Raw genomic sequence first — 27615 nt, 5'->3', positions numbered from 1 at the left:
TGTAATTTCACCATTTATTAGATTTCATCTGCCTCCAAAAGATACCCAGAATCCAATGATTCTCATCATCTCCCCTGTTACCAACCTGGTCCAAGCCAGCATCATCTCTCCGCTGGTTAAGCACCATTGCCTCCCTACTGGCCTCTCTGCCTCCACGTCACCTCCTCAATAGCCTATTCACCCAGCAGCCAGGATGATTCCCATGGCCTTTGCACCACCGAAAATCGCCTTGTAGCCCCAGTGGCGGCAAATGCCACACTTTGGGAAACAATGGTTTAAATACGTGAGTGAGTGGATGCTGACTCTATGTAAGACCCTGGGGATAGAGAAATGAGCGAGTAAGGGGTCGTCCCTCGGGGAAACCAAAACGGAAAACGTGGCGCCAGCCCCACACCACGGTGAGGATGAGCTCGGGAGCTCATGATGGAGCCAGACTCAAAGGCGGCGCGCGCAGGCGCTCGCGCCCGGACCGGCGGGTGGCGGGGCCCAGAGCGCAGCGACTGCGAGGCCGTGTCCCCGGGCCCGCGCGCGCGCCGCCGCCTGGCCCGGCCTAGCGGCTCCGCACGGGGACGCGCTCCGGGGGCGCGCTCCGGGCGGCGGCGGCGGCGGCGGCGGCGCGCGGGGCAGCCGTGGCGGGACAAGCGCTTCCGGTGGCGGCGGAGGCGGCGCCGAGCGGGTCCTGAGAGCGGCGCGGGCGGCGGCCCGGGGGGAGCGGTGAGTGGCGGGTAGCGGGCCCGGGCGCGGGGGGCGGGAAAGACACTGGGGGCCCGGCGGAGGGGCGCGGGCTGGAGCCGGGCGCGCGCGGCCGCCGGCAGGTTGCGAAGAGCACCCCCCCCGCACCTCCCCCGGCTGGGAGGTCGGACGCCCCCTGGCCATACCTGGGACTCCCAGTGCCAGGGGTGCCTGCACCTTGGGGACCCCTGGCATCCCGCTGCCTGAGCTCCCCACCTCCAGCAGCCTGACCTCCCCTGGGGTCCCCCGGAACCCCCGAGGTGAAGTGGGTCCCCCCGGATGGGAGGGGGCTCAGCCATCCACGCCCGCACGCGCTCCGCCACGCTGTCCCCGCGGCCGCGTGACGAAACTCGCCGCGGGGAGGACACCCAAGATGGCTGCCGCGGGGACAGGCCACGGCAGGGGACGCGCGCGAGCGACTGCTGGGTGGCCCGGTGGCACCGACCCCCCCCCCCCCCACCGCCCCTCAAGCTCCGAGCTCCCGGATTCTGCCCCTGGCGCAGAGCGGGGCTGCGGGGCCAGAGCAGATCACCTGTTCCCTGCCCTGCAGCTAACTCCCAACCTGGTAGGGAAGGGACAGGCAAGTGGTTGGCATAGCAGTGACCCGGCTCGGACCCTGCATATCTGTGCTGCCTAACTTGTCACAGGCCTCCAACCTTCTCAGAATGACAGTAGCCACGATGCCTACTAAGTGTGTGCAGAATATTCAGGTCCAGTTTACTTCTGCATTCGTCCAGCCCCATGAGGTGCTTGGCCTTGCCTTCCTAATCCAGATGGGAAAGCTGGGGCTCAGAGAGGTTGAGTAAACCGCCTAAGGTTACACAGTGGTCTGTAGTCTCAGCTTCAGTGTTACTTCCTCAAAAATGTTCTCCCTTGGCCGAGTTGTCTGAAATTGCCCCCTCAAGCACACATCCTTTGTTAGATTACCCCAGTGTTTTTTCTTTAATAGCATTTGTTTACTTGCTCTTCTGATTCTCTGCTTGTGATCAGGGCTCATGTTTTGTGTTTGTCTTGCTCATCCATCTATCACCTGCACCACGTAGACCCTCGCTGAGTGTTTGTTGAGTGCCTGAGTGGAAGAGCTCAGCCGGATTGACTTCAGTGCTCGGGCACTTAACCACTCCATGGGCAACTGCCTTCTGAACGCCCCCCGGCATTTTATTTGTACTTCTCTCAGAGTTGTGATCTCTCTTCTATCTCATCTTCTACATTTTCACTCGGGTGCCTCTAGATTTTTTCATCCTTTGCCCATCCCCAGTTTTCTGAACTCTTTCCATGTTCCAGGCATTGTAATAAGTGCAAGGTGGGTATCCAGACGAGTAAGGAGGCTTTGCAGCTTTTACAGTGCTGAGCTCAGTCTTGCCAAATAAGATCTGTAAGATGGGCGGGAAGTCTCTGGGAGGATGAGTGGAAGCTTTACCAAGAGGTTTAGGGACCTCGGGCATCTAGCTTGTTAAAATGATGGTGTTTGGAGAGGAGTATCAGTTCCTATGCAGTTCTAATATGTAATTGCTCTAAGTATGTATTCAAGGGTTAGACTGAGGGTGCAGGCATTTAATTTAGATCTCATGGGCTTTCAGGAAAGGGATGTTATCTGTGGTCGAAGCTCTCAGAGAAGAAGCTGTATAGCAAGGGGTAGCTGTCATTCAGGCTTAGTAAAATATTTAGAATGCTTTTAATATTCTGTAAAAGTTTTCTGAAGTCCCATGTGGATGGGTATAGTAAGGTGTTACCTGAGGATGGGGGGGTGGGGAATATCCCTGGGGGGGTGGGGAATATCCCTTCACCCTCTTCACTTCCTGCAAAGGATGCTGAGAGGACACTCAGAGCAGCAGTGACCCTTAGAGCAGATCCATCATCCAACTTCTTTGCTCTCTGATGCCTTAGAATGAAATATGGCATCTGCATCCTACCATGCAAGCAGTGGTTAGGTTCATGTGGTTGGAATATAATCATGAGTGGAACCAACCTTTTGCTTGAGGTTAAAGTAACAAATCAGTAGCAGTAAGTCACTTTTTTAAAGGCTGACTGTTTTCAATTAATTATTAAGTTAGAATTAATTAACAATTATTAAATTATAAAGTTAGAATACATGTCAAACCTACACTTCAGGATACAAAGTTGAAAGTTATTATTTTTAGTTAATTGCTGTTGGTAAAATACTTTCAGAGACAGTATATATCATCTGTGATTTGATTCTTTAAAGTAGGTGGCAAAATGTGGAACTGAATGTATCCAAAGTACTGCAGTTGGTAATATTTTATTATTTTTACAGGCTTATGCCACCATCTCAAGTATAAACCAATAGAAAAAAAATTTTTTGAAGTGAATAAGAACTTCTCTCATCATAAGAAATTAAGTAACCAAACCCAAAGTTGATCTTGAGGACCACCGAAACAATGATTGTACTGTCACCTGGGAGTTTTGAGGTTAACATAAGAGTGGGATCTGCCTTGTAGGGTGGGAGGTGGGGGCAGAAAAGATGGTGAGACAGACAGAAGGCAGTAATTCCCCATGTCTTCCTGATTCTCTAGGTCTCCATCTAGACCTATCCTAGGAATAGAGGAGGGTATGCAACAGAAAGCCAGTGCTGAGTGGAAATGCCCTTTGAAAGAATCTACTTCCTAGCATGGGATTCGACTTTCTGATTTATCATTTGATCTTCTGGGTGGCCACGCCCATAAGAAAGGAACGCTGCGTACAGATAACCAGCTTAAAGGCAAATTAGGAAACTAATGCTGTTTAATGCTGTTAATGCTGTTTAGCAATCCTCCTTGAGTGATTGGATCGTTCTTGCTGGATGTCACCTCTGGCCCTGGGAGGGTCAGGAGTGGGCTATAAAGTCAGATAGAACCTGCCACTTCTGGGCTGGGTCATCTTGGGCGTGACACTTGATTTCTCTGCATAACAACAAAATAGGGGGAAATTTCACTAGAGATCTGCAGTGAGAATTTAGCCATCTAGTCACACATGGAGAGCCCAGTGCCCGGCACACAGTGGACTCTCGGCCACATGACTTTGCAGTGACGTTGGCAGGGCATTTCACACCTCCAGCCCTTAACTAAATAAACCAGGGCGACCAGAGTCTTAACTCTTTCAAACTGCAGTTCTTTTAAGTAACAATAAGTTTCCAGTTTAATCACTGAATTATCATTGTTAATGTTTAGCCAGGGTTAAAGGTCTTTCTTACCAAGTCCCTAATAAAGCATGTTGCCTGCTAGTGTGTTTTCTGTGAAATTTTGGAAAATTCTTTTTTTTTTTTCCCCAGTAGTTAAGCATTTTCTTGGCATGCAGCTGAAAGTTTGCAATGAAGTTTATCTTAGAGAAGAGTTCTTTTTCTTAGACGTTTCTGATCATCCTCGGGCTGCTCAGGCAGCCAAGCACCATTCCATTCCCCCCGTCTGAGCCCACCAGCACCACCTGCCACTGCGTTCATGGGCAGAACATCAGCCAGCGAGGACAGGAGCCCCCACACGTGGAGAACGGCTGGTTAGTAATGATCCTGTATTGGTTAGCCGTTTACACTTAATAAAGGTTAATAAAGCACAGCTTCTTGTTCACCTTAGTTTGCTAATGCTTCCAACTCTGTCAGCCAGCTCTTGCCTCCATCTTATAGATGAGAAAGTTGAGGCTCAGAGATGTCAAGCGACTCACCCACTGACTTGCCTGGAAAGGACGGGCAGAATCATGCCTCTAGTCCAGATTGCAAAGTGCTCTGAGTCCAGTTCTCATGCCGTGGGCTGTCAGGGTGGGTGCTCAGGGGACCGGGCCTCAGGGCATGGGAGCCTTCCTCAACTGGAACCCCGGCCAGAAGGAACAGGCCCAGCCACCACCGTGAGTGGCCCTGGAGTCATTTAACATTTCTGTTTCCCCCAAAAGAGGGCAGGAATCATCCCTTAACTGGTAGGACATTTTATGATCTATTTATAAGCTTTATGTTCTTGGCAGCGTAGTGTTACCCAAACTTACCTAATCATAGGATAACCCTGGTATATTTCTTTTTTCTTACTTTTTTTTTTAAATTGAAATGTAGTTGATTTATAATGTTGTGTTAGTTTCTGGTGTACAACATAGTGATTCAGTCTATATATATATATACACGTACATACACACACACATACATACATTCTTTTTCATTACAAGTTACTCTAAGCCACTGAATATAGTTCCCTGCGATATATAGTAGGACATTGTTGTTTATCTGTTCTGTACATAGTAGTTTGTACCAGCCAATCCCAAACTCCTAATTTATCCATCTCCCCCCCGAATGTGTAACCATAAATTTGTTTTCTATGGCTGTGAGTCTCTTTCTGTTTTGTAAATCAGTTTATTTGTGTCATTTTTTTAGATTCCAGATACAAGTGATATCATACGATATTTGTCTTTCTCTGACTGACTGACTTCACTTAGCTTGATCATCTCTAGGTCCATCCATGCTGCTGCCAATGACATTATTTCACTCCTTTTTACAGTTGAGTCGTATTCCATCGTATACATATCTCTCCTGGCATATTTCTTAAATATCAAATTCCTAGGCTTCTCCTCAGCTTTACTGAATCAGGATGTCCGGGATGAAGTTTTCTGGGTCAGAACCACCTCTCTAAGGAGCAGGGATTCTGGAGCCAGACAATATAACATCACATTCTGGCACCACCACTGACTTGAGCAAGCTAGCTTACTGCCCTTATAACCCAACTGCTATGATGATTAGACAGGATATTTAAAAGGAAAGCTCTTAAAATATGTGTTTTTTAAACACTAGTGTTGTTATTAAGTGACATCCTAATTTTGTTGATGAACAGGCAGAAACTTGAAGCAGTGGGATAATGTGTACAAGGTCACAGAGTCATCGGTTGGAGCTGGGATTGGAGCTCAGATCTAGTGCCTCCCCAGGTATAAACTCCTGCCCACGACACATCCCTTCCCTTATCACCCCCATCTGAGGAGTCCAAGTTACAGGACATTTAGGGAAGGTGTGGCGTAGAGCCAGGAATTCAAGTTCAGTTAGCCAGCTGGTTCAGTAAACTTACTTGGAAACGAATCTGATGCCCATTGTCTAGTTGGAGCGGACTGTTCACCTGCCACAAAGGTTCATACGTGGCGGGAGGTGGTCCTGGCCTCGGACTCCTGGAATGGTCCTCACCTTTGTGTAGCTATGCGCTGGCTGTGTACCATCTGACCAAACAGGGAGGCAGTGTTGCCCTCCCAGAATTGTTCACGAAGGTTGTGATGCAGCTTAAGCAGAAAGAAGATGGAGTGAACTGCCATTTCCGGTAGGCCTGTAATGTGTAAGGTATGAGTGCCTTGTGAAGAGAGAATCTTTGTCATGGCACTCATTTTGGCCCTCAGAGCTTATAAATTCTGTGGCTGAGTTACTGTGAATTTTAAAGCAGGTTTACTCCATGGAAATAGTGAGTATTTCTGAAAAGTGTGTACAGTTAGGGATGTCAGAGTCATTCATACTCTGGTGTTCTGTAGGATTTACCCAGGCTAGTAATCTGATAACTCAGATGAAGCTTCATCCGCAGAGGACGGTGATGTCCAGACACAGCTAGCTCTGCATGGGAAGCGTGTCTCTCAGCGTGTTTGGGGGGATTTAGGCTGTATTCGTTAGGGTGTTTGTTTTTCAGCTTACTGGTTACTGTGTGTTGGGTCTTTCCAAATCCAGGGCCAAGCCATTGGTGGGTGCAGGAGAGGCCTACGGTGCATGTTTAATGAGTAAATTAATTTTGTTTATAAATGAATGAATGAAAAGACTTGGAGAAATTCATTTTGATGAGACTTCAAGATACTATATTTAACCAAAACCTTAGCCAAGAGGTTGAATTTCAAGGTTTTTTTTGTTTTTGTTTTTATTTTTTTGCTTCCTCTAAGAGATTATTTCTGTCCTCTTGGAGGGGTTAATTAATGTTTTAACATGTGTAGCAGGTATAAGATGCTATCTTTAGGAATGACTCATTTAAATGCAGTGTAATGCTATATTAATGGTCCCAGGTACTTAAAATACTCAGGTTATTAATTTTGTCTCCAAGTGACAAAACTTGGACTTTCTTTCTTTGCACAAGTGGTGTCAGTTGCCACAGAAGATTTTTTTTAAATCTCACTTTTTTTTCTCGTACAAAAAATTTTTTTTATATCTTTAAAATCCTAGTTTTTCTTCAAAATCATTCATGAAGAAGATTCTTTTTGGAGGGGGTGGATAATTAGGTTTATTTATTTATTTTTAGAGGAGGTCCTGGGGCTTGAACCCAGGACCTCATGCGTGCTAAGCATGTGCTCTTGAACTCTTGAGTTACACCCTCCTCCCTGGAAAATATTCTTAAGGCAGAACTAACACCCCAATTGGTCAAGTGTCAGGACGCCCCGTTATAACCATTTAAATATACAGAGACCTCCTTTCACTAGTCGGTTCCTCTTAATTTCTCTGTTCCAGACCTTCCAGCGTCCTTTGCTTCTCTACAACCCCGGTTCCATCATTTCTTCAAATCATGGATACTGAATTTGTTGCCATCAGAAGCCCGCTGGTAGGATTTTGTCAGCCGTAACATTTTGCAGTTGACCACCTGCGGTGGTTAAACCAGCTGGTACCTGGTTAGTAAAGTTCTCCTGGGGAGCTCCTCATTTAGTCCGTCAGTATCTGTGATGTTTCCACCCTTCCTGCCTCTCCTTCCGTGGCCTCTCTGAATTTCTGAAGCTGTTTCAGCCATTCTGCTTAACCGTCAAAGCCTCAGGTAGATGTGTCAAAGAGAAGATCCTCCCACTGGTGTCTTCGGAGTCCCTCCAGGGCACCTTCCACTTGTTTGGGTTGTAAAGCTGATAAACTCACCTTCTAGCACACACTCTTTGGCGTCCCATGCAGTCTGTCCCCTTGAGATGTAGCATTTTCCCTTATCCCTGCCACCTCTGCAATTGGAAGATGTATCTTGTTCTCTGAAACTGTCTTTTGAGCCATCATGGCTTTGCAATCCTTCGTGCTGTCCTCAGTGTCATCCTGAGGGCTGCACAGCAGAATGACTTCCTCAGTGTCCTCTGCAGAAATTCCTTGTTGAGAAGCACTTGAAAAACTGTCACCATCCCCTGTCTTGAAATCTGTCAGAACCGCGTGGTTAGCGGTGCTTAAGAACGCTCTGAAAAGGTGTCTGGTCTCTGACCAGTTTCACCCTTAATGGGGACAGAGGGAGGAAAGTTCATGGCCAGCAAGTTCAAGGATGGCTGCGCTTTTTCTGCATAAACCCGACCATGGGGACGCCAAATCCATTCTTCCCCTACCATCCTGGGGACGTGGCTTTCTTGCCAAGAAGGTGCCGGCTGCGGCCCTTTCCTCACAGCCCGGCTCACCCCTCGATCCGTCGGTTGGGGTCGGTTGGTACCGAGTGTGCAGGGTGGAAACCCTTAAGCACAGACTGCAGCATCCAAGGCCGCCCGCCAACCGATGGGCTCCCGGGATGCTGCAGACCTCCGACCAAGTGACCAGGACCCCCAAGCCCCAGCGGTCAGGGGGGCGGAAAGGGGACAGGCCCCAGGGACCCGGGCATGGCAGCCAATAAAACTAGGACTCCTAATGGTTAGAAACTGGTTACTGGGAGTGGAAAAAAGTAAAAACTGTTCTTGTGCTTGAAGGTTCACGTGTGAAAATGCTTGTCTAATTGGAACATGGGATTCATAGTTAATAATTAGAATTGTATCTGCTTTGGGATCAGCTGTCTCTGTAAGTGTTGTTGCGGCATTCCTGATTAGCCTTTATAAAGGTTTTTAAATTGGCGGGGGCGGGCACAGGCTGTCCCGTCTTAGTTGGTATTTCTTACGTCCATGTCTAGTTCCATTAAGGTCCTTTTTAAGTACGGAAAACAGTGCTGTGTTAACATCCTATTGCTACTTAACGTATCGCCACAAATGTCATACCTTAGAATAAATGTATATTGTCTTACAGCTCTGGGGGTCAGAAGTCCAAAAACTGGTTCTGTGTTGCTTTTGGAAGCTCCAGGGAGAACCTGTTTCCGCTCTGTTTCCACTCTGTTTCCAGCTTCCAGAGGGCATGGCCTTCCTTGGCTGGTGGCCCCGCACCGGCCCAACCTGTCCTTGTCCTCCCCTCTGCTTCTCTGACTGCCTCTCCTGCCTCCCTCTTTTCTCTTGTAGGGACCCTTGTGCTGGTATCAGGCCCACCTGAATAATCCAGGCTAGTCTCCTAGTCTCAAGACCCTTAACCTAATCACACTAGCCAAGTCCCTTTGCCACGTGAGGTGACATATTGAGGGTCTGTGGGCACTGGGGCCTGGACGTCTTTGGGGAGCCATAATTCTGCCCACCACAGGTCTATACAGAATTGGGGTTTTGGTGGGCTTCGCCTGGAGTCTGAAGGTAAGCTGGTTTCCTCCCTAGCTGGGCAGACAAAGGAGTGCTTGTGAGTGACATCTCAGAATCGCACTTCCCACTCCTGTAAAAGGTGCATAGTAGGCAAAAAGCACGCCGTTGTGAATACTGACATAGAATGTGCTGCCTCTGGCACATAGTAGGAGCTTGCACTTTTGGCAAGCGTCTAGCCCAGTTCCTTGTATGTAACAAGAAACTCCAGAAACATCGGGGTTCCTTTCCTGTCTGTCTGCTTTTGCTTCTCCTGCCGGAGGAGACCTTGTGAGGCCTCCACAGTCCACGTGTGCTATGGAGTCACCATAGGGTTATCTTGGTGCAGAACTTCATAATGTGAGGACACTTCTCCATTTAAAAGGAAAAAGGAGGGCCTTAAAGCTACTGATTCTGTGCAGACATCAATTGATATACTTTGCTGGGGGAGAGGGAAGTAGCTAAAAGGGACTAATGTAGTCAAGAGTGAACTGGCTGACCAGTGCCCAGGAATCCAGTCTGGCTTTGGGTCCTCCCCAACTTCCTACTGCTGCCAGCGCCCGTGGCCCAACCCGGACAAGATACCTCCCTGCTCTGTGCCTCTGTTTCCTCATCTATGTGATCAGCACAGTGGGTAGATCGATTTTAAGGCCCTACCCAGCTCTTATGCAATTAGAACATTTTTATTTTTTAAAGTACTGTGTTATAAAACCAGATCATGTTTTGATGACCTGACCTAAAGTTTGCCTTCTGTTTAACAAATTGGAGATGGTTTGTTATTAAGAACTCTATGAGGAGGTGGGTACAGCTCAGTGGTAGGGTGCCTGCTTAGCATGCACAAGGTCCTGGGTTCAATCCCCAGTACCTCCATTAAGAAAAAAAAAATTAAAACTAAATAAGTAAACCTAATTACCATCCCCCTAAGGGGAAGAACTCTATGAAAGCTACATTAAAAAAGTTTTTTGTTACATACATTAAGTATAAAGGGGGAATGAATGGTGAGAGTGAGAATTATACCTTAAAGGGAAGAAAGATACTTGGTACTGAATTTTATGAGAAAAAAAATCAGTATCAGATATCCCCTGGGGGGCACTGCGGATTGCCCAGGCCCGAGGGAAGGCATAGGCAGAGCAGGGAGAGATGCAGGGAGGGAAACAGCCCCCAGCTTCATGCAGAGTGACAGCCTGGTGCCCGGGGAGCTGGAGCTCTGCACCCAGGGCGCCTGCAGAATCCCATGCTAGACCTGCTGGATCCGAGTTGCTAGAAGAAGGACAGTGTGTGTCTTTTTCAGACGCTTTCCAGGTGATTGCAGTGTGTTCCGTTGGTTGGAACCACCAGTCTATGCCAGCAGCTTTGCGGGAAGGGACAGTGTCCCGAGGAGGGAAGTGTAGTGAAGCAGTATTTCGATGGGCTCAAAGCAGGGCTGGGTGTAAAGGTCTGGACTGCGAGGTGGCCCTGTGGCCCTGTTTCCTTGGAAACTGCAAAGTTAACAAGACTTGTAATGTTGTATCCAGAAACTCCCTCATCAGGTACTCCGCGCCTGGCCTGGAAACGGAGGCGCCTTTGCTGTGTCAAGAGTGGGATGTTCCACTCTTCCTGGCATGATTTCAGACAGCAGAGTTTCTGACAGTCTGCAGTTGTGGAGAACCAGGTTTCTCAGTGAGATGAGAAAGCGGTGGTCACCCGGAGAAGGGGGTTGTCCTGACGCTTGACAGCTGCATCGTGACGCTGGGAGAAACATGGGTTCCCACTGACTTCACAGCTGAGTTTGTGTTCATGTTCCCAGCCTGCTTTATGAGTGCTGGGGCTGAGTTTTGACTTTCTCACTCGCACTGACCAGCTGCTGCACATTCGCATAGGAATCTCGTTTCCTCACGTCTGTGGACCTGACACTCGACTTTGACCCAGTGGGCCATGACGTGTGTTAATTTGAGATTCTGATGAAGTACAGGTGACAGGCCTCTGTCATCTAACATACCTAAGAACTAGTGAAGCACTGAAAGATAATGAAAAATGACCTGGAAAAGAAAGCCACTATTAGAACCATTATTAGAACTGGAAGAAAAGGGGACAGGTACAAGAAAGCAATGGTTTGAAGCCTTAAGAGAGAGAAGATCCTTTGACCTGCTAATAGCATGTAGAGAGATTATAGTTTAAGGAAGTCACCAATCTACAAGGAAAAAGATTAGTAGACAAGGATACAGCTTTCGTTATCATGGCGACAAATTGAAAGGAACATAAACATTGTAGGTGTTGCTAAATACCCAAAATGAATATTCTGTGCCGTGGGGAATGCTCTTGAAATACATGCAAGAAACAATCAGGATATTAAAGTACAGAGTATGATGGCAACTTTATTTTTTTAATTAAATGATAATATGTATAGAAAAGGAAATATACCAAAATGTCAACAATGGTTATTTCAAGCGTGGCTAAATTATAGCAGATTTTGTTTCTTCTTTATTTCCTACAATAAGCTTATATTATTCAAAATACTACAATAAACGTGCGTTACAGCAATACAGAGCAATTCTAAAAATAAGCGTGTGTTACTCAGAGAAAGATATTAGTTACTTTTGGGGAAAAAGTCATGGTTCTTAGCCAGAAAATAAGTATTTTGTAAGGAAAATTACATGCACCATGCTATTACTGTTCATGGGGTTGTCAAAATGTGTTTTTCCCACTATGACCCCATTAGATTAAAGAACAGAATTTTTCATTTTTGATTGGTAGTTTATATGCCGAATAAGGCTGAATGAATCTGCATCTTTTTTTAATTATAGAATTTTTAGCGTGTGAGCCTTTTTTGCATAATGAGTCACTTCTACTTGTAGGAATAACAAATTTAGTAAACCAGAATGCGGCAGTAGTTTGACGTTGGTTGGTTATTTCATCCAGAAAAAGGGTTTCAAACTTCAGACCCTCTTACTATGAATGTTATTTTTAACTTTTTACATTGTTATTTTTTTCCTAAAGTATTTATAGATTTCCAAAAGTAAGGGATGATGAAATACTATGTATTTATAAAAAGAAGTGCATGAGACAATTACTGAAATTTGATTAAGCTTAATTGAGATTTACAGACAAATGTAGCTTTGGACTTAGAACGTCTTTCTGCCGTTTATAGCAAAGTTATTTTTGTAACTAGGAATGTACATAACTCTTTCTTTGAAGATTAGTGTGAATACAGAGTTTCTAAATGTACAGTGACATCGTAAGTTTTGAGCAGGCTTTTCTGTTTGACCCTCCACAGTCCAGGACGATGTCTGGAGAACTCCCACCAAACATTAACATCAGAGAGCCCCGATGGGATCAAAGCACTTTTGTTGGACGAGCCAATCATTTCTTCACTGTGACTGACCCCAGGAATATTCTCTTAACCAATGAGCAGCTAGAGGATGCAAGAAAAGTGGTGCATGATTACAGGTAACATTAGCAATTATGCTTTTTTGACTTAACACAGTAATGGGTCATCATGTTAGCCTGTTGCCTTTAAACCTTCCCTTAGTGATTTTTCAACATTTTTTTTTGCAATTATTTTTACAAAAAAAAAGTAAAAAATAGGAAGACATGTTTTATCCCCCATTGCTGACCCTTAACACAAATATCCAGGGTTTTTCTTTTTGGGGGTTTTGTTTTGTTTTGTTTTGTGGGGGAGGTACATAGGTTTATTAATTTTAATGGAGATTGGTGCCCAGGACCTCATGCATGCTAAGCACACACTCTACCACCGAGCTCTATGCTCCCCCCCCCAGGGTTTGTAATAACCTGAAAACAAGACAACCACCCCTCCAATTCATGGGTACCAATCTGTGAGGTCCCCTTTCCTAGCTCCCTGCCTCCTGCTCTCCAGTACAACCACCCTTGCATCCACATCTTTCTGTCTCCAGATGGAGACAACATCATGCAAAAAGCAAGTTGTCACAAATTAGGGTAGGTTGGTTGCTTCTGATATAAAACCCCAATGAATAAACCCCACAGATGGGATCTCAGATGGAAAGAATGCTGATGGCAGGATTTACGGGTTTGTGATGGACTCCTTCAGCTCAAAGGGCCAGGCGTGAGGCGGGAGAAAAAATATGCTCTAAGACAGTGGTGCCGACTTTTTTTTTTTTTTTTTCAATTAAAAAGAAAATTTGTATACAATTTTTAAAAGTTACACTCCATTTACAGTTATTACAAAATATTGGCTCTATTACTCATGTTATACAGCACATCCTCGTAACCTGTCTTACACCCTGTAGTTTATACCTTCCACTCCCCCACCTCTGTAATGCCCACCCCTCCACTAGTACCACTAGTTTGTTCTTTATATCTGTGAGTTTGCTTTTTTTGTTATCTTCACTAGTTTGTCATATTTTTTAGATTCCACATATAAGTAGTATCATCCAGTATTTGTCTGTGTCTGACTTACAGCACTCAGCATAATGCCCTCCAAGTCCATCCATGTGGTTGCAAATGGCGAAATTTCATTCTTTTTTGTGGCTGAGTAGTATTCCATTGTGTATCTATACCACATCTTCTTTATCCCTTCATCTGTTGGTGGACGCACAGCTTTCTTGATAGAAGACCATGTAAGAAATAGTCCAGGCTTTTGTGGACCATAAAGGGTTTCTGTCTTATTCTGCAGAACACAGCATATTCTTCCTAGTTTCTTGGGGGTTTTTTGTTTGTTTCCCAGGGCTTTTTGTTTGTTTTACAATCCTTTAAGAAATATAAAAAGCACTCTTAGCTAACAGAGTGTACAGGCCACAGCCAGTTTGCTGATTCCTGCTCTTGCGGAGAGTTGGGCAAAAGCTGAGAACCGGGTTAAGTGGGAGCCCTGAGCCTAAACGTGCCGCGAATGATCCGTGTTTACATGTTTGACTGTCGCGTGGGGAGTCAGGGAGGACACCCAGGGCGGTCTGTAAACTTTGCTGCCGGACACTGGGAAATGCCCATTTTAAGTGTTTATTGTCTAGTATTGGCTCTTAAAATTTCACTGACTCTACATAATAGTTAGATTGATCACACCATCCGGACACAGATGTTCGAGGTAAATTTAAACTTGAAAACCTTCTAGCTGCCTGTTCCTGGAGCACTGGTGAGGTCTCCGAAATGGACACCTGCCATGTTGTTTGCTGTTGTCTTCCTAGACAGGGAATCGTTCCTCCAGGCCTTACAGAAAATGAATTGTGGAGAGCGAAGTACATCTACGATTCAGCTTTTCATCCCGACACCGGAGAAAAGATGATTTTGATTGGAAGGATGTCAGCCCAGGTCCCGATGAACATGACCATCACAGGCTGCATGATGACCTTTTACAGGCAAGTTATGGCAACGGGACAGCAGTCAGTTTGTTTTACGTTACAGAAGCTTAAAGTACATCTTTGTATGTGAGTTGTTTTCTTGAAATAAGTATCATTTCGTGGGGAGTTTCATTTTGTATAAATGTAGGTCTAGGGGCTTATTTTCCTGTTTCCTTCTGATGAAAGCTACTCTCCTTGTGCCTCAAAGGAGGTTGAGTTTTTCCCTAAACCTTAGAGCCAAAAGAAAATGAGAAAGAAAATAAAAAGAGCCACTAAGCAAATTCTCCTTTTAATCCATTCATATGATGCAGGTGTAAGTATAGGTGTGGGTGCAGACATCTAGGCTTCCACATGCGGTGAGGAGGGACCAGAACGACTTAGGCTGCAAATGGCTTTTTTCCCCAAGAGAAGGGACCTGACGTTAATTGAGTGCCTACTCTCTGCCAGGCTCTCTAGAGACTGAAGATAAAATTTAACTGAATTAACTCCATTCTCCCCGTAACCCGCTGAGTTTGTTGCTGCCCGCATCTGACAAATGAGGGAACTAAGAATCAGACAGCTTTAAATTCTGCCCAGCCCCAGCGATCCTAAGCCTTGGACCCAGCGTTCTCCCTTCTCTGACCCTCTGGTTACTGGTGCTGCCCTTCCCTGTTGTGTGCGGTGCCGGGGTCACAGTGGCGGTGGGTGTGTGACGGGTCGCTCTGTTCTAGGACCACGCCGGCCGTGCTGTTCTGGCAGTGGATTAACCAGTCCTTCAACGCCGTGGTCAACTACACCAACAGGAGCGGAGACGCCCCCCTCACTGTAAAGTATGACCGTACAATGTGACCATCCTCTGCTCATTTGATTCGGTGGCCGTGCTCTCCTGTTTAAAATAGTCTCTCTGTACCAATTGTTCACATTGTTCAGAGCCTTAGGGAGCATATTTTTCAGGAGTGTTTCTTTTCCTCCCTTTCTATCAAGATGGCAGTTTTTTTGCAGCCTGCCTGCTCAGGGGTTGTCCGTTACACTGTTGGTGGTGCTGGTAGGGGGATCAGCCCCCCACACCCTGGGGCTCCTTCCCCACCATCCCCCGCAGAGCACACAGCGGGCAGCTCAGGGAATGTAGGGAACGGCCACCTGTAACCCCTGCAGTCTACGCTGTGCGTGTGGACAGATAAGCCGGCCGTCAGGAGTAGCGGCCGTGCAGTGTGATCTCTGCAGAAACCAAGGGGACTTTTGTATCTGATTTGTCTTTAAAATAGGTCATCTATGGAGCCCAAAAGAAAATGAATGGATTTAAAATGTTACTTCTCGTTTAAAAAAAAAAAGTTTATACAGTCTAGAGAGATCAGTTCACCAAACCTTTTAGCCTAACTTGTGTAACACTTCAAAGTGTTTTCCTTTTCGTTTTAGCTCTCAAAGTGCTTTTGACCGCCCGTGTTTGTCTGTTATCATCCTAGGGAACAGAGGGTGTTGACATCTGCAACCCAGCCACGCCTGTCACACCTTCATTTCGCCCGATCCTTGAATTAAAATTTATTTTGAAACAAGAGAGGACTGCTTGGGCTTCGCTGCCTTTTCAGAATGAGACAGTATTTTTATACAATAAGATGTCGTTTAAAGAAGGACAGCACTGCATTTTTACTTTCAGTATTGATATTTTGAGAATAATGATTATTTGAGCAAATACGCTCCAGACATTTAGACCAATAAGCATTTCCCCTCGTTTGCAGCTTCCTGCGATCTGGCCCCCCTCCTTCCCCACCCCACCCCACCATACATATTCTAGTATGTCTACTTGTTTGGCACTGTAGTTAGGATACATGTGAAGAATGCCATTTTTGAACAGCTCTGCTTGCTTTTTCTATGAGTATCTCTACTTGTGGAGTGATAATGAATGTTGTTTTGTGGAATCTCCATTTTTCTTAAATTTTTTTTTAATGGAGGTGCTGGGGATTGAACCCAGGACCTCGTGCATGCTAAGCATGGGCTCTACCACTGAGCTGTACCCACTCCCTTGAATCTCCATTCTTAATCATGCTCTTTCCCAGTTCCCCTTCGTTTCTTCCCAGAGTGTTGCACTTGGGTGTCCTGAGATTCCCTCGTTGTTCACGTACTGTTTTCCTTCTTTTCAGCGAATTGGGGACAGCGTACGTCTCTGCCACCACAGGTGCAGTGGCAACGGCTCTAGGACTCAACGCGCTAACCAAGGTACTCAGGCTTCTGCTTCCATAGCAAAGCTTCTTAGTTCTCACCTGCCTGACTCTTTAAGTCCCTCTGTTATTTCTCAAAATAGTTCAAGTCCTGTGATGGTCTTCTTACCGTCATTATCTTCAACTGCATATTTTAAGTATATCTTCCATAAGCCTGGGGGAGGGGGGGGTCACTAATAAGATCAGCCAGAGCCCTGGTCTGTACGTGGCCCTGTGTGTGATGGGCTAAATGCTCACCCACGCGAACAGCCCACTGGGGGCTGTGTGCTGGGCTGCGTGCCTCCGGCCACATCTCTGAGAGGTGGAGGAGTCAGCCTCTGAAACCAAGACTCAGGGACTGCAAAGCCCCCCTTTCCATCATCCACACGAAGCCATCAAAATATCTTGGAAGTCTGCCTTGTCCCCATGTGGCCATGCTGGAAATATAAAAATACCTCCAGGAAACAAGTTTTGAAAGTGCTCTTGGCCCCGAGGTTCTGCCCAAATGGGACTCTGCCTGGTCAGCCGTTTTGGAGAAGAAAGAAGTATTTCCATTTAGTCCTGCGGGAAAAATAAGATGTTGCTCTTGGAATTGTCTTTTCTGCAGCACGTCTCTCCGCTCATAGGACGTTTTGTTCCCTTCGCTGCGGTAGCTGCTGCTAATTGCATTAATATTCCGTTAATGAGGCAAAGGTAAGGTTAATACACAGTCTAAGAGAGGACTCGCCCTTGACAGTAGGGGGCCCTTATAATACTTTGCTTTGTTGAAACTTTAATTTTTTTTTTAATTTTAATATTTGCAGATGAAATTATATGAGATCTGGGATCTGCTTCCAGATAATCTGATGTTGGGGGTGAGGCTGGGTCTACTGATAAAACAAGCTTAGCCATGAGTTACAATTTTTTTTTTTAATTGAAGTATAGTCAGTTACAATGTGTCAGTTTCTGTTGTAGCGCACAATGTCCCAGTCATGCGTATGTACATATATTCGTTTTCATATTCTTTTCCATTAAAGAATATTACAAGATATTAAATATAGTTCCATGTGCTATACAGAAGAAATTTTTTGAATCAATTTTTATATATAGTGGTTAACATTTACAAATCTCAAACTGCCAAGTTTAATCCCTTCCCGCCCCTTTTCTCCGAGTAACTGTAAGATTGTTTACTATGTCTGAGAGTCTGTTTCTGTTTTGTAGATGAGGCCATTAGTGTCCCATGAGTTACTAGTTATTAAAGCAGGCTGATGGGCCCACGGGGGTTAGAATGCTCTTATAATAAAACGTTTTAAAAAATACATCTCAAACTTAACGGCTACGTACGACTTTTTCTTTAAAGAGGTTTTTTTTCCCCTTCCCCCCAAATTTTCTTTCGGGGTTTAAAATAATATTAATCTATATCTTTGGAAGTATTTTTTTAGAACTGGCAAAAATTAAAGGAGAAGAAAGAATGAGAAAAAGCATTTTGGAATGGATAACGAAAAACAGGGTAACAGTAGGAGCTGTAATTATAGTGTTAGTGACCATAGTTAAAAATCCAGTAGCACCGTGTACTTGTGACCCCTGTGTCAGTATCGTGTCAGTATCATGAGCTTGCTTAATGATGCCACGTATGATATCCATCTCGCATTTGGAAAATTGCTCAAGTTTGCACACGAGTGTAGACATTAGCCTTATCTGGCCTCTGCACTCATTAAGTCATAGTGTTATTGAAAATGCTACGCCCTTTTCTGACCAAGTTTACTAGTGTCCTTCTACTTTCGTGTCTATCGCATGAGGATTAAACTCGTCCGTGGTATCTAAAAATAGACTTGTTTCTTGCCAGAAATGTCACCGGAGTGGATTTTTGGATCAGGGAAGGACTCAGTCTTTTATAGCTGTTTCCAGCTGTTTGCTGAAGGCACCTGTGGACTTCTTTGCACGTTGTCTTGCTCTCTAGGGAACTCAAAGTTGGCATTCCCGTCACCGATGAAAACGGGAACCGCGTGGGCGAGTCGGCAAACGCTGCCAAACAAGCCATCACACAAGTGGTCGTGTCCAGGATCCTCATGGCTGCCCCTGGCATGGGTGTGTAGAACCGTGTCATCTACTCATGTAGCCGGTACATTTCCATCAAGCAAGCATTTGCGCAGCAGTGAGCAACTGCAGTGAGAATCACTCCCCTTGGTGGAAGCTGCTTTGGTGGTAGGGGAGTCAGTGGGGGGAGGCAGAAAACTAACAAATTAAGTAAAACATGTGAGATGGTAATAGGGCTAAGGGGGACAAGAGAGTAGGGGACCTGGGGGTGGAAGTAGACTGGACCGATGGGAGGGAGGGAGCCAGGTGGTTACGGGGCAGAGGGAACAGCAGGAGAGCAGGGAGCGTGCCTGGGGTGCTGAAAACGTCACAGGGAGGCAGATGCAGCTGGAGGAGAGAGAAGGAGGTGGGAACAGTAGGATGGAGTAGATGGATGTGGGTGGCCCCGCAGGCATTTGGATGGAACCCTGCCTTTTAGTCTGAGGAGTAGGAGGCCATGGAGGGCTTTGAGCAGGGAAGTGGAACAATCCAGCCTAGGTTTTAACTGCATGACTCCGGGTGCTGTGTTGAGAGCAGAGTGAAGAGAAAACAAGAACGCTGGTTGGTGATTGGTCAGGAAGCTGTCAGGTACCGCAGTCAAGAGATGATGGTGGTTGGACCAGGGCGGTGACAGTGGAGGTGATGAGAATCAGAAGGGAAAGAATCTGGTCCTTGTAAATCCCGAAAAGAAATTTCCAAAAGTTCTTCAATGGATATCATTTCTGCTAAAGATATATTTGTATCCATTGGCAGCCCTTGAAACACGAACCAAGTCGAGTTGGTTAGAGCAGCTCTTAAGAAGATGTGTGCCAAGCTACCTCTCAGCCATAGGGCTTGGAGTCAGCACGACCAAAAGCAGGAAATCTGTGCTGTTACTCAGGTCCTCAGAGAATCTCTGGTCCACTCCTAAGGCTCCTTAAGCTACACTGAGACCAGGGCTCTCAAGAAGGTTCTCAGACTTACTCAGAAACCAGAGGGCCTGAGAAATACATCACTCTTTGCAGAAAAAAAATGAAAATTAGTATGTTTAATTTCTTCATCTAAATTGAATGCACTTGGCTGTCAACTAGGCTCTCGGAGGAAAAGCATACTTCATCAAGTGCTGTCAAGTTTCCCCACTAATATTTTTTGTTGTCCTTAAATGCCTTTCGTCACTGTGAATACTCATCTGCAGGCAGGTAGGAGTGGGCAAATGAGTTGAAGAAAACGGCATGAAAGGAAAGTTTGAGGAGGCTTCCAGCTCCCCAGTTACATGATTTAACTGCCATTAAATGATTTAACAAAGAAACACCCTGGTGCCCCTGTGAGGTAGTGATGTGCCCTGTGGAGGGTGGGTGAACCATGGAAACCACAGTTGTGAAGTGCAGGTCCCAAGTCCTCTTAGTCCGGGACCAGCACGTCGTCACGCCTGCTGAGCCCAGCTTTCCAGACTTGCTGAAATCCAGGTGGCAATCCTTGCATCTCCCCTGGGCTGGCTTTTGGTTTTGTTCTTTCCCATTTTGAAAAACGAGGCTCCTCTTGGGAGTTCAGCAAGCCCAATGCGTGTGTGTCCAGTGGCTTGGTTATTTTAAACATTTATCTAGCCCCTGAAGAAGAAACAGTCTTTCAGTCCCAGTGAAATCCACAAGGTAACTGACATACTGAAGCAGTCGATGTGACAGTTGAGTCTGAGTCATGAGTAAATGAGCTAATGCTGCCTACGTGCATTATTGTATCTACTCATCCTGGCCAGTTTGATAACAATTACCCCTGTTTTATAGACGAGGAAAACAGAAAACTGAGGCTCAGCGAGGTGAGGGAGCTTTTCCAGGATCACCCAGCTAGCAGGTCATCTGCCTGACTCAACGCAGGAATCTTTATACTCTGCCCCACGCAGGATGGACACCCGGGCAAGGTTGCATTTGTTTCATAGGTTTAGGTGGGGAAAGTCCCCAATGTTTGTACTGTTGCACATTTAATGTTAAATGTAAAGTTCTCTCCAGGATTATAAAATTTTCTGGCCAGCAAAAAGCACCGCATTCTTCTTCCAAAATCTAGAGAGTAGAAACAGTGGATTTTTTTTTAATACAAAGATATTTTAAGGAATAATTGCAATTAATTTTACCCTGCCAGTGTGAAAATAACCTAAAAGTAATAGGATCCTTTTGTGAAATTGTTGAGGGAAAAAGAAAATCTGAGCTGAAAATAGACATTAATGAGGAATTAAGTGGATCTTTCTTTCCTTCCAGCCATCCCACCATTTATCATGAACACTTTGGAAAAGAAAGCCTTTCTCAAGGTAAGTCCCAGTTCTGTTTATCAGGGTCTCCATGCTTCCCATCCGTTTTCAGACTTCTAACTATGTAGAGTGTTTCCCACGTAAAAAGTGAGCGAAGGATGGAAAGGCCAGTGGCAGTTGGGCACTTCATGGAAGACTTCATTTCTAATACCAGGCATTTGATAAAGCTCTCATAAACCTTCATTTACTGAATGCTGCCCTGCTTCTCTTCAGAGGTTAATGCTCAGGTACACACTCATCTCAGTCACCAGTCGGATCCCTAGCTGGGTAATAATGAAGAGATGGGGCGTGTTGGGAATGATTCGTTTGTAAGTCACTATACATACTATCAGAAAGGAAAAAGTAATTTGGAGTGGTAGCCTCCGAGAGCACGGAATTTAGTGCCCCGATGTATCTTTCTGTGGTGATCATATCTAATAATCCATTAATCTATCAGCCGTCTCCCCTCGAGGTCTGAAAAATATTACAGGATGAAGCTGTGATGTTAAGACTAAGACATCTCTGTGCACTGTCTGTATTCTTTTTGTAGCTTCTGTGATTCAGTGCAATAGTGTTTATGCTTCACCTTCATTCTCCAGCTTTTATAGCAAGTAGGAAGCGGCAGGGATAGGGCTCAGTGCTGGGTTTGGAAACAGACACCGTTACATCCACCGGGGGAATGGGTCCGGCTCCGGCTGGAGGAGCGTGTGGGGGTGAACGCTGCAGCTCTCCTGGGGTGAATTGTTTTGGGTCTTAGAAATCAAACTGTAACACTGAGGGGACACAATGAGACTTTGAATAACAAAGGACATGGGTCACAGCCCTGCGCTTTCTGAATGATTTCAGGGATTAGGAAAGTTCTGAATGTCCAACAGGCATGTTCATGGGCTTGTCTGCTCGCTGTGGGCTCCAGAAGGAAGATTAAGGCTCACCCTGAATACTTCCAGCACAATTACATTCTTAGAAGAATAAGCCAAGAAAGGGTGCTTTGAAGAAGCAGTAAATGTTGAGAGCCTTGATTGACCAGCGTGCCCAGGTGGTTTCGTGTTGATGCACCAACCCCGTGTGGGTGGGAGAAGACCCCCCCTTACATCACCCCCTCGTGCTCTCCCTCGGGAGCTTTGGGTGTGTGAATGAATTCTATTCCCTGAGCTTCTTCCTCCAGCAGTTTTACATGGTGATGTGACTTGTGCGATCGGGCGTCACAGTAGCACTGTGGTGACTGAACTGCCCCATCGCACGGTAGAGCGTTCTCGGGGGAATCCACAGACCCCTGGGCCACCCCAGGAAGCTGCACCCTCAAAAGCTCTCTGAGTCCCCATCCAACTCCCGGGTGGCTTCCTAGAGCCTTAGCTGTAAGATTAAACAGAACTATGAAACAGTTACATACAGTTAATCAGTACAGCTATTCCTGAAGACCAAAATGTCATGGTGACCTCATTTGACATTTCACCTACTTGGATAAGCTCTTATTTTGAGGATCCAGGAAAAGATCTTGCCGACGTCTCTTTCTGCTGCAAAGTTCAGAAAAGATGAGCTCTTTAAAGCTGCCAAGGAATTCGCTTATGTGCTGGGATGGTGATGAGATCGTAAGACTACCGTATTACATAAACATCTAGAACTCACCCACTTTGACATCTCAGTGGTTTTCAGACAATCTGAAAATAGTAAGGATGATAACGCTCCTTCCTCTGTCCGTCGCTGCTTTCCTCGTGGGAAGTGATTTAGGCTTTGAGGGAGAAAACCTGTCAAGTGAACTTCCAATGAGGACCATCAGCGTGACACTAGGAGGAGGTGGCCCATCCGGTAAACCTGCAACTTCACAGGCATTGAACTGATGCTCTGTGCTCTTCTCTGCTGGCCCTTGAGAAGTCACTGGGGTGGCAGTACTTCTGCCAGGGCGTCTGTTGTTGCACAGGTTGTCCTTTAATACCTTGGTGACAAACACTTGGTGACAGAAGACGTAGTTGGGCGTATTGCATCATTTTCTTGCGGAGACACAGACAGAAATTGCTACAAATACAGCCTGGCATTTTCTTACATGAAGCAACCAGCAGATGATCCAAGCAGCTGGCCTGCCATCGCCACACTGCCCTTGGCTTTTTCACAATCGTAAATGAGTAAATACTGTGTTTTCCTCCCTCGGCTTAGTTGGTGACTTTCAGCTTTGCTTTGGAACCAGACCCATGAATAATAATTTGGAGGTGTGCTACCTCACTCCCCCTCTGCCCTCACCCCACTCCCCGAAGGGTCTCACGTGGAGCCTGAAGGGGCCACTGGCATCAGAAGCCCCGTGTCAAGGTCGGGAGAGGCAGGCAGAGCAGCCCACCAGGCAGTCCCAGCAGCCTTGCTAGCGCCAAAGGGTCCTGGCTACAGTTGAACTCGTTCCAGCCTCCAGTGGAGGATGCTGCTTTGAAAAAGCAACAGCTGAATGTGGTTGAGCTCCTCAGACGTACATCCCACTGCCATGTTCATGGTTGCTGTCAGACTGAAATACTGCATTTTGCCCATGAAGAGAAGACTTTCAGACTTAATCGGTAGTGTGGCCGTGACGAAAACCCAGGCAGAGGCTGCTTAGATGTGCATCCTGCATGCATTTCCACCTGCAAAGCACTGTCACGTGCTATTTTGAAAGGCAGGCTTTTTCCTGGCTCCTTTGACAGAAGCTCAGAGATCATCTCCTCAGTAGCTCATAAGGTCCATGTGGGTGGCATCTGCCTCGGTGGTCGGCCCTCTGTCCCTAGCTCCAGCACCCAGATGCACCTCTGTGCAAGGATGCACTGATCTGGGCTTTTACCTTGGACAAGACCAAACTCCTCTGCAAACATGAAATGAATTGAATGTTCTTGGCTTTTTTTCAACGGTGCACTTGGGGAGGCCTTGGCATGACTCATCCTTCCCCCCTACGCCTTGTCTTTTCCCAAATGGAGCCCTGGGAAGTGGCATTAGCTGGGGGCAGGTGACTCACAGAAATCTGTGCAGTCAACCAGAAAGTTCCCTGCTTAAAATCTGATGCTTCGCCCAGCAGTTTTCTTGAAGAATAGCTTCCGTGTTCTCTTTACCTTACTGGCATTTTCATTGAGAACAAAGCTGATGTGGTTTGGGTCAGATAAGGGCCCCTTATTTCTTAACCCCTGGTTCTTTTCATATTTTCCTTAATAAAGGTGGACGGCTCTGACTACTCAGTAGATTTCCAGGATTGTCTGCTGACTGAGTGTAGAGGTGGCGTTTATTTGTTCATTTATATATTTTATTCAGTAGCCCTCTGCCGAATGCCTGTTGCATGCCAAGCAACGTGCTAGGTACTAGAATCATAGAAATAGGGCGTGAGCCCTGCTCTCAGGGACCGTGAAGCACGGTGGTGGGGAGAGGCACAGGGCAAGTGGTTCCAGGACACAGTGAGTACAGTGTGGGGCGCAGAGGAAGCGTACAGGAGGCTTCTCCCTCAGTTGCAGTTGGTGGGCAGAGGCTGGAAGAGGACTGGCCAGGGGCACATGCTCTGCAGAGGCTCCGAGAGGACACAGAGTGTGACTTACGGGGAGACTTGTGGATGGTCAGGTCGCCTGGGATGCTGGCCGAGTGTCAGGAACTGAAGGTGCCATATATAAAAATCAACTCCCAATGGTTCATAAAATCTCAATATAAAAAAAAACTACAACTGTCTAACTCCTAAAAGGAAAATATAATAGAACCTCTTTGAGACCTAGAGTTGGGCAAAGATTTTTTTTTGACACAACACTGAAAGCACCGTCCATAAAAAGAAAAACTGACAAATTGACTAAAATATATAAATGAACAAATAAACACCACCTCTGTACTCAATCCAAATGGTAAAATTCTGTTCTTGGAAAGCTATGAAGAAAATGAACATTCACACAACAGACTGGGAGAAAATTTATGCAAAGAATATATCTGATAAATGACTTGTATCCAGAATACATAAAGAACTCTCAACACTTGTTCAAGAAAACAACCCAATTAAAAAAAAATGGGCAAAAGGTTTGAACAGACATTTCACCAAATATATACAGATGTCAAATATGCACGTGGAAAGATGCTCAGCGTCTTTAGTCATTGGGGAAATTCAAATTAAAACCATGTTAGCTGCCACTAAATGCTTGTCAGAATGACTAAAATTTAAAAGACTGACCATAACAAGTGTTAATGAGGATGTGGAGGAACTGGAACTCTCATCCCCTGCTGGTGAGAATGTCAAATCTTATAGTTTGGCAGTTTCTTAAAAAGTGAAACATAAGCTTACCATGTGACCCAGCCATTTCACTCCTAGGTATCTGCCTAGAAGAAATGAGAACACATGTCCATAAAAGCCAGATGTTCACAGCGGCTTTATTTGCAGTTGCCAAAGACTGGAAATAACCCAGATGTTCATCAACAAGAGGATGGATTGATCTGATTGTCATGAATCCACGTAAGGGAACAGCTAACTCAGCAATAAGAAGTGCTGAGCTCTGGATGCACACAACCACAGGAATGAATCTCAGAATAATTACCCAAGACCGTAGCTACTATACATGTAATCCTAGAAAATAGGAACTAATACATAGTGACAGAAAGTAGATGAGAGGTTGCCAGGGAGCGGGTGACCCTGCGGTGTAGGGAAGACGGCGGAATTGCCCAGGACACGAGGAAGGAGGAAGACATTAGGGATGATGGATATGTTCATTATTTTGATTGTGGTGATGGCTTCACAGCTGAAGACGTATGTCAAAACTTGTACACAGTGAATCTGTGCAGTTTATTGTATGTTGGAAAGCTATTCGCGGAAAGATCATCAGGAGGAGAAAGAATCGAGAGTCAAGTTAACTTCTTGTAGTTTTTACCTCTTTGAAGATACGTCTTTTAAACTTACGATTCCTGTCTTTAATTCATTTAAACTTTTCATTTCAAATACCCTCCGTTTGCACGAGTCTGTAAGGTCCCTACTTGAAGGAGCTCTGAGGTTATCTAGGGGGAAACCACACATCGTCAGCTCACTCGTGTATTCTCAGACTCAGTCCTGTTGAAGAAGTCGGGAAAGATGAGGCAGGATGCGGTGCTGGGGAGGGAGTCGGGAGGAGGGATGACGTGCAGGTTGGGGCTCACGGGAGACGTCAGAATTCTGTAGGATCCCAGTCATTGCCGAGAGCCTTTCCAGCAAAGCCGCCGCCAGCCTTTCGTTTGGACACGTCCATCGTTGAGATCACACACAGCTGTTCGAGAGTCCACTTGAAATGAGGGGCCGCTCTCACGGGCTCTCGTGGTCTCATCTTCCCACAAGATCTCATCAGTACCCGTCACCAAGTCTGTGGACCCACGCAGAGGGCGCACAGGGAGGTGCTGGGAGGAGCATTTCCCATCTCCTTGTGAAAATCCTTCATCATCGGTCGGAGCCAGTTGCCCCAGATACAGGTTTCCTCTCCTTGCTGTCCTTTGAGGGGTGAACACTGTGTGTGTCTCTGCTCATCAACGTTTCTCCCTTCCTCTCTAGTCCATGCCTCCCTCCCCTCACATTAACCTGCGCGACGTACCCTTTCGCCAGAGGAGTCTCCTCGGGGACCAGGGTACGCCTCTGACGTGAGCCGCCGTGAAATTGTGGTTTTTTTCACAGCTTGTGTTGACTCTTAACTAAGTTGGCTGATTTCCTTACAACCGATTCACAGCTTGGTCGCAGCTAGTTCAGTGGCCTGATTTAGAATAATCTAGAGACCTCATCCCTCTTTCAATTGTGTATTACACCTTTTTAAAACTCCTTTTTGAAAACTAAAAATCTAATGCACGTATTCTCCAAAACACCAAAGAACTCATTCATTTCCATTAAAAAAAAAAGTGATCGGCAAAAATGTGTTACGCCAGCAAGAGTTTTAACCATGCCGACAGCAACTAAAACCACGAAAGGAGAGGCACAGAGGAGGGCAGGTGGGCGGGGTGCTCGTTGGGCATCTGCTAAGGTCCAGGCACGGTGCTAGGGGCTGTGTGAATGTTATCTGGTGCATTTTCACTTGCAAGCTTTGAGGATGCTGTGGTGATCCCCACCCTACAGAGAAGGAGACCAAAGCCTGGAGAGGTTGGGCTCCGTCTGCCCTTTCCCCACGGTCGGGATGAGCTGGTAGGACAGAGAGCTGCGTGCGGGTTCGTTAGTCTTCCAGCCTTGGAACCAGACTGCCCTGCCTCCCCGGCTACGAGAGAAACGATCGCGAAGCGATAATGGTTTCTCCAGCTCCCAGAGACAGCCAGGCAGCTCTCAGATGATACGTGCAGGGGAACGAAAGGAGAAGCCACCTAAGCTTTGCATGTGCGTCCAGCGACAGATCAAGGAGGGGACCGGGAAGTCAGGACTAACAGGCTTGTTGGCGTGTTACCCCCACATCTCACTAATCGCATTCCAGCTGGATCTTGTAATGGGGCGTGGCTCCTTCCCGTTTCCCAGCAGAAGAGGCGGTCTCTCAGAGCCTGTATGTGAATTATTCAAAATCATTTCTCTCTCAACACAGAGGTTTCCGTGGATGAGCGCCCCCATCCAAGTTGGATTGGTTGGTTTCTGGTGAGTAGAGTGACTTTGCTGTCATTAATTTCTCTGTCAAAGAGAAATACACGGTATATGAAAGGTGAGGGAAAGGGTGGATGACATGGGACACAAGCTTTTTTCTAATATTCATTTATTTAGTCGTTTATTTTACTTCTTTTTTTTTTAATGGAGGTGCTGGGGATTGAACCCAAGACCTTGTGCGTACTAAGCACGTGCTCTACCACTGAGCTGTACCCTCCCTGG

The 27615-nt window shown here is 46.2% G+C and overlaps 1 protein-coding gene across 7 annotated transcripts in view; it reads left to right on the top strand.

The window, feature by feature from the left end:
• The first annotated feature begins 579 nt into the window (after positions 1-579).
• The window catches only part of SFXN1 (sideroflexin 1), a 33429-nt gene continuing 6393 nt past the window's right edge, over positions 580-27615 (top strand). The window contains exons 1-13 of one of the 7 annotated variants that reach the window (XM_032465063.1): positions 641-714; positions 4076-4221; positions 5535-5625; positions 7166-7256; positions 12326-12498; positions 14208-14378; positions 15071-15169; positions 16478-16553; positions 17142-17227; positions 18474-18601; positions 20818-20867; positions 26335-26407; positions 27338-27387. In XM_032465063.1, coding sequence (XP_032320954.1) covers positions 7221-7256; positions 12326-12498; positions 14208-14378; positions 15071-15169; positions 16478-16553; positions 17142-17227; positions 18474-18601; positions 20818-20867; positions 26335-26407; positions 27338-27387 — 942 coding nt within the window. In that variant the 5' untranslated portion in view covers positions 641-714; positions 4076-4221; positions 5535-5625; positions 7166-7220. Of the gene's footprint in view, positions 715-4075; positions 4222-5534; positions 5626-7165; positions 7324-12325; positions 12499-14207; positions 14379-15070; positions 15170-16477; positions 16554-17141; positions 17228-18473; positions 18602-20817; positions 20868-26334; positions 26408-27337; positions 27388-27615 lie in introns of those variants that run through there. The other 6 variants (XM_032465067.1, XM_032465064.1, XM_032465066.1 and 3 more) reach the window with 6 other exon arrangements.

Source organism: Camelus ferus, chromosome 22, assembly GCF_009834535.1.
Source record: "Camelus ferus isolate YT-003-E chromosome 22, BCGSAC_Cfer_1.0, whole genome shotgun sequence".
NCBI classification, from domain to species: Eukaryota; Metazoa; Chordata; class Mammalia; order Artiodactyla; family Camelidae; genus Camelus; species Camelus ferus.
The sequence above is the reverse complement of the archived record's forward strand: the minus strand, read 5'-3'. Positions and strand labels throughout refer to the sequence as shown.